Source organism: Lycium ferocissimum, chromosome 9 (genome assembly GCF_029784015.1).
Source record: "Lycium ferocissimum isolate CSIRO_LF1 chromosome 9, AGI_CSIRO_Lferr_CH_V1, whole genome shotgun sequence".
In the NCBI taxonomy this organism is placed as follows: Eukaryota; Viridiplantae; Streptophyta; class Magnoliopsida; order Solanales; family Solanaceae; genus Lycium; species Lycium ferocissimum.
In genome coordinates, this window is record NC_081350.1 from 22,674,171 (window position 1) to 22,681,528 (window position 7,358).

The 7,358-nt window shown below is 33.9% G+C and overlaps 1 protein-coding gene across 1 annotated transcript; it reads right to left on the bottom strand.

Annotated features, from left to right (window-relative positions):
* Positions 1–257: 257 nt before the first annotated feature.
* LOC132031669 (protein OXIDATIVE STRESS 3 LIKE 4) lies at positions 258–1,678 on the bottom strand. The gene is made up of 2 exons (XM_059421616.1): positions 1,461–1,678; positions 258–980 (listed from the first exon to the last, which is right to left on the bottom strand). The coding sequence occupies exons 1-2, from the start codon at positions 1,676–1,678 to the stop codon at positions 698–700; spliced, it is 501 nt and encodes a 166-aa protein (XP_059277599.1). The 3' UTR covers positions 258–697.
* Between the last annotated feature and the right edge of the window lie 5,680 nt (positions 1,679–7,358).

A 7,358-nucleotide genomic window follows, 5' to 3' on the forward strand; every position in this document is an offset into this window, starting at 1 on the left:
TAGTTTTTTTCCCTCCATATAAATTGAAGAAACTTGAACGAGTTTAAGTGACTTCTTAGCAAAAATCACAAAGCACTTGGTGATCTCCAACAAAATGAAAATACTATTGGAACAAAAAATGGGTTAACATATGCTCATCTTTAAATGCAGACGACACATAAAGGGAAAAAGATTTTAGCTTTGCACTTCACATATCCCTCCCGTTTCTTTCAATTTCTCCCTTCAATCTCACTAATTTGCTTTTACATTTCTATTTATCTATAACCGTGGAGTCTGGGCCAGTTTACGCGCACCTCCATTGAGGCTAGGACAAATGAAAAATCATCTAGTATTTTTGTCTTTGATGGGATTTGAACCTGAGACCTCATGATTCTCAACACACCTCATTGGCCACTAGGCCACGATTTTACCTTTATACTTTTTTCAACTTAGTAACATAAAGTTTGTAATTTTGTAGTAAAGCAAAATGATCTTTAGCTTTCGGAGAAAAAGTATCAAATCATACCACTAAAAACACTTGTTAACACAAAATGATCAAATCCAACAAAGAAAGCTTTAAACTTTATTATGCCATTCCCTAATTAATAACTTGACACTCCACTTACTTAAAAGAGAAAAGAGAGATAAAAAAGAACCTTAAGACCTTAAAAACACCTCATCACAACCCAAAGGGGAAAAACTAAACGAAACTAAACGATCATTTGATGGATGGCTTGGTGGCAGAGTTGGTGGAGCTAAAGCTTGTGTTGCCGGTGGATGATTTGAACTCTTGTTCAACCCCAGCACTGCCTTCACTGCGTGTCAAGACTGGCATAGAGCTTGAGCTGCTACCCCATTTATACATCGCATTCTGAGTTGTAGTTAATCGGCTCCTCTTGTTCAATGGGCTTTCATCCTTTTCCATCTCTGCCAAACATTTCACTTCAAGCAAATTCACGAATGACTTTGATTTTCCAGTATAAAAAACTGATAATCCTCGCCTATAAACAATAAAAGAAAAACGTAAAACATCATAAACACCAATACATATATATATATATATGAGAAAAGTTAGACTTCTTCATAAAAAACTCTTTTTATTATATATAAAAGTTGTTCAATCTCCTGGAATTCTTTTATCTAGTCTGAAGCCAAGCTTATGTAGCTGATTTTTTGAATCTTATACTAAAGATAAATTACTACATCCAATTCTTTCTCAGATAGAAAGAACTTGGCTGAGAACTGAAGATTTGATGGGAAGGACACAAAGTGACACAAGTAATATTTCTAGTTTAGTGAAAAATGAGGTTAAAGTTTTGCGATAGAATTGCTACAAAATCCCTGTGATAAAATTCCTGTCTCTGTCATTGAATGTTCAAAATCAGATAAAAATTCAAAACAAAAAAGGACATATGTAATTAGTGACTGAAAAATAAGAAAATAAAAGATTTAGGGAAATTAAAGGGGTTAAGAAAACTGACTTAAAAGGAAGGGCAGCTTCCAAAGTTGCCAAAGAATAGAGGGATCCTTCATCAACTTCAGCCTTGCTTACTGCTTCCTCCCCATCTTCATCATCTCCAACAACTCCATTACTTAACTTACCAACGGAAGAAGACAAAGAATTATCAGAATCACTCTTAACTACACTTTTCATTTCCTCATCATCATGATCAACAACAACACCATTTTTAGAAGACATGATTGATGATCAAAAGAGACTTCGTTTCTTTTTTTTTTTTTCTCTAACTTTTTTTTCTTCTACTTTTTTTCGTGTGTAATGATGTCTGAATGAAAAAGGATTATATAATACATGAAATGAGGTTTGATTTTTGGCGTTTTTAGGAATGAAGCGGTGAGGGGGTGGAGTGGGGTGGGTGGTTGGGATAGAGCGGTGGTGAAATTGAGTAAGTGTTGAGATTATAGAGATACAAGACAAATAACAGAAAAGAAGAAGAGATAAGAATTTTAAAGTCATTTTATTCTTGACCTAAAAAGGAAAGAAAAGAAAATGGAAGTTCACATAATGCCATAGAAAGATCCTCGTGTTCTATATATTTATTATGTGTATGTATAGTTAAAGGTCATGAATATAAGGGTGGGTGGTCGCCGGGATGGAAGTGTGAAGATAGTAGAGATTTGACACGTTGCATGAGACCGTTTCACACTAAACGTACCTCATACACTCCAAAATACAGGAAAGAATGAAAGTAAATGAAAAAGGTCATTAACTTTAACTGCTACACTTAAAACTCTCTGTGAATCTTGTTGGATAAATTAGTGTAATCTCAAAAGAGAATGTCCATTATTGATTTGTAAAAATCTTTTCTAATGTTATTTTTTTTACATCAGCTATTATTTAGGTAATTATTTATTTATATTTAATGCAGTCAAGCTAGCCGCTTCTAGTTGTAAAAAGAAATCTAGCCGTTGCTCGTTGTAAAAATAAAATAAAAATAATAATAATAATAATAATATATATATATATATATATATATATATATATAGCCGTTGCTTGTTGTCAAAAAATAAATCTAGCCGTTGCTCGTTGTCAAAAAATAAATCTAGCCGCTGCTCGTTGTCAAAAATAAATCTGGCCGTTGCTCGTTGTCAAAAAAATAAATCTAGTCACTGTTCGTTGTCAAAAAGTAAATCTAGTCGTTGCTCGTTATCAAAAAGTAAATCTAGCTGTTGCATGTTGTCAAAAAATAAATCTAGCTATTGCTCTTGTTAAAAAAAAAAATCTAGCCGTTGCTCGTTGTCAAAAAAAAATGTAGTTGTTGCTCGTTGTGTTAAAAAAAAAAAAAAAACTAGTCGTTACTAGATGTTAACTAGCCGTTAGCTTTAAAAAAATACTAGTCGTTAGCTAGCAGTTGGAGAAACATCTATATATGCAACTACTTTGGCTAACACAAACAAAGATAAATTTTTCTGTCTGCTAGCTCTCTTCTTTCCCCCCATCTAAAGAAGCTAGGTTTTATCAAAAAACCGATTAAGAACCCATAGCATGACACCGGTACCTATAAGTGCTCGTTACCTCACAAGTGCGGAACCTCCAAAACCTTTACCCCTTATTAGTATTTACTCACGAAAATATCCTTCAAAATAGTTTAGAAAGTCTCCACTTGCTTAAATTTCAAAGTATCGAGCTCACAAGACGGACTCACCCTTCCTCAACACCTCCGATCCATCCCAGTCTGTTCAAATATGAATTCTACATAAGCATACGAGTTTATAAACACCTATATTGGCATATAATTAAGCCGTTCGAAAAGTCAACCTAAAAAGTCAACGCCGAGGTCGAATCTAGAATTTTATCGCAAAATCAGTTTACCCGTAGCCAATCGATTCTAAATCCCATAAATCATCCAATTTCAACCACAAATCAAGGATTTACATTCTTATAAGTTCAAGGGCTAAATCTCATTTTCTTCAACTCAAACACATATACACTAATTAAATGAAGGATTCATGGGAAAATACCAATATTAAGGATAGAATCTTACCCCTCTACCAAAACGAGAAGATTGTCTCCAAAATCGCCCAAATCTGAGAGCAATTGCTCCCAAAATTGAACTATGAAATGTCAAGTTGAGCTGAGGGTTTTTAATTTTTCCCACGTTCGCTGTACCACCATCTTGATCGCGGAGACTTAACTCTCTGGCCGTTGTGAACGCGAAGCGCTACTCTCCCCCCTCTCTCTGCACGATCACAACTCCTCCTATGTGATAGCTGTGACCTACCCATAGAACTTCGCGAATGAGACACAACACCCCCCCACCCCCCCCCCGCGCGCGCGTGATGAATGAGCAATATCTTGCACCAGAATAAGAAAATTCTGGTGCCTTCTAGCTTTCACTTTAGTGTTCGAAATTCACTCAAACTCCTTGAGATAAAAATCAAATATGCATTTCACTCCAAAAACGCCCCTATGAATCCGTTGGAGCGCTTAAAACACTGATCCAAGATCATCTAATCATATTTTTTTACCGTGGTCAACTCTTATTCTTTAATTAAACTAGTACGCAACTCGAGTGTCTGAATCACTACTGAGCCCCTCGATCAGAATTCATCCAAACCATCCAACTAAGTCATAAGTCGCATTCCGGACCTGTAGGAATAACTTATCAAACCTCAAGATCGAGTCTGTTTACTTCGAAAGTTGACTTTGGTCAACCCTCCTTTTATTTTTTTCTTAAGAACTCTAGTTTTTTGTTTCTCCACCCGTTCTCATCTGAATGACTCAGAACTGTACCACTTGTCCCCTGAAGTAAAAAATCACATATTAAATCTACAGGAAGGGTCAAATTGGGGAAAGGGCCCTAATACTCAAAACGACTGGACGGGTCGTTACAGTAAATTATTAGTTCGATAAGTAGTTATTGACAATTTAGAAAAAAGATAGATTATCTGCTACATCTGTCTCAACTTAATTATTTGTCATGATTTCTAAAGATAACTGTCTCAAATTATTTGTCGTTTTAGAAGTTAAAAAAAAATCAATTACTCTTTTTTCATTTTATCCGTAGTAGTAATTTGTTCTTGAAAACTACAAAAACCTCAATTATAGGGTGATGTTATGATTGTTCAATTACCAATAAAAGTAAAATAGTTTAAAACCCTCGTAATCAATGTTTTTCTAGAGGCGTGTAAGAAAAGACAGACTAATAATTTTGAAACGGAGGGAATATACCAAATTAAAATACACCAATAATATATTTGGTGCACTACCCGTACTGATATTTAAATCCTTATTGGATATGACATTTTAGTAGATTATCCGAAATGTCCTAAAAATTGAGAGCTTAAATGTCCAATCAAAATCACATTAAGGATGGAGATGAAGAAGCATAACCAAGAAGTCCACAATATCTAATAATAACTTGCTTACCAAGAGGATGGTGTATTCACATAACATATTAAAGGTATGTATCTACCACCAATTTAGAATTTCATGTCTCAACTTTGAATTTGGAGAATAATTTTTTTTTTTTTTTTTTGATAGGAGGTATAAAAATTAGTAAGAAGCATTTTCCTTTTCAGTGAGTTATACAGGTTACAAACTAAAATGAGTTCATGTTTTACTGTTGGTATAAATTTTTTTTTATATACTGTCAGATCAGTTAAAATTTATATCTACAAATAGATTTTCTTATAATTTGAGCTTTAAAATCTTAAAAAAGCATACGTTACTTACCACAATAATATAAAAGTTATTTACACAAACAATAACATTACATATTACTCCATCTGTCCCAATATAATTGTCATGTGACGTTTTTGGAGAGTCAGTTTGACTAATGCTTGGAGCTAAGTTGAATTAGATTAATTTAATATTTTAAAATCAAAATTTAGATATTAAAAAACTGTACGAAAAGTATTATGAGTTGTAGTTTCTTCTCATATCAAAATAGTGAAAAAATATATCTTAAAATGTTGATCAAATTTAATATAGTTTGAATCTGGGAGGAGTAGGATGTACGCCTTGGAAGAGTAGGACATACCCCTACCTTTGTGGGGTAGAGATATTGTTTCCAGTAGACCCTCGACTCAAAAGAAAAATTATCAAAGAAGAATTGCAAGAAAAATATAACAGAGATATCAAAATTAAATACAAAATAAAAGAAGCAATAAATAATAATACACACTAAAAATTAAAAAATTACACGATTATTAAATAACATCTAGACTATTCTAGAAGCGGGAAGCCTCTAAGTGAAAGTTAGATTATCAAAATGTCAATCAAGTGTTGAACGACTTTTTTACCTTTCAACCATTCACTACTCTTATAATATTTTTCTACAAAAATATAAAAACATATATAAATAAATACTGCTCTGCCACATTTATTTTGCTACATTGAATTAGCCACAATAATGTCCCTTGGATACAAAATATAACGTTTCTGGCATTCTTGGAGAACTGTGGTATTAACTAATTTTTTGTATATCTATAACGGAAAGGTCTTTGTGCCACACTTATTTTGGCCACAATGGCCTAAATGTGGGTAATTTAATAAATTCACATGGATATCTAGGTTAAATTTAATAATTTATGCTTAGTTCATGTCATTTTTACCCTTTCATCCCAAAGTTCATTAATTCAAAATATGCATGGAATACTCTCTCATCAATTCAATTTTGAATTTTTTTCCAATACATTGAGAATCTCAAAAGATGCACATATACTTTTCTTTCTTAATTACTTTAAAATAATTCCATTCCTATATTAAAAAAAACTATTAGAATTTTTTCGTGCATGGATTACTTAGTTACTTGTAACTTAAAATTAATTCTTAAAGTTATAACTTTAAAATAGTGACATATGTTAGTCATTTTTTTTTTTGGTAATTAACTTAGCTTTATTAATTGCCAAAAGTGATCATGACAATACCACAGCTAGACATAACACAGTCTGCTGTCTCAAGTCAAGAAAAAGCACCTAACCATATCCTGCTAAGAAGGGGGGATACTAGCGCAGGCCTCCAATATCATAGAAGGTGCAAACTGTTGAGATCATAGTAGGGGAACACATAGCCTATAGGATCCTATCTAGTAGCTAGAAGATGTACTGTCTTAGGAGTTGCTGAATAGCAGGTGGTGCTCTGATGTTACAAGTAACTGCCACTTCCTTTGCTACTACTTCCACAGATCTGCTCACTTGCTCAAATTGCCTTTGATTCCTCTCTATCCATATGGCATGGACACCCTCTGTATACACCATTTTCACCACTTGCGCGGCTTGAGATTTCCCGCTTGCTCTGCGATTATCCACTGCAGGTGAGTGTTCCAGTTTACAGGTCCTGGATGATCTTTCTGTAACCAAACAAATAGTCTAGTCCACATGGAGCATGCAAAGGGACATATCACAAACAAATGATCTCTAGTTTCCAGGAATGCATCCTGAGAATATGCATTTAGGTTCAATGTTCATATCCCATGCTCAGTCTCTCTTTTGTAAAGAGTCTATCTTGAATATGGAGCCACAACGTGAAAATAGCTTTAGGCCTTAACTGAATTCTGGAACATGTTGCATTTCCATGGCACTCTCGCATTATATTCAAAGTTTGTAGATATATTTGTCTTACTATACTCTTGCCGACTTTAAATTAGTTCTTGTAGTTCATTCCAAGTAGGTTGTGTTGCAAGATCTTTCTTAGCATCCGACTTGCACCTTAGGCATGGTGAAATTTTTCCATTTTGTTGATTTTTTAAGTAGTACATATGAAACCATTTAATCCACATTTTATCCTGTTTGTGGGCCAGGTCCCAGAACTTTTTAAGAAGAGCAGCTTTGTTTCACACGTGTAAATTAATCAGATTCAAGCCTCCTACACATTTGGGGGTGCAAAGCCTGTCCCAAGACACTAAGGCCTTTTTTGT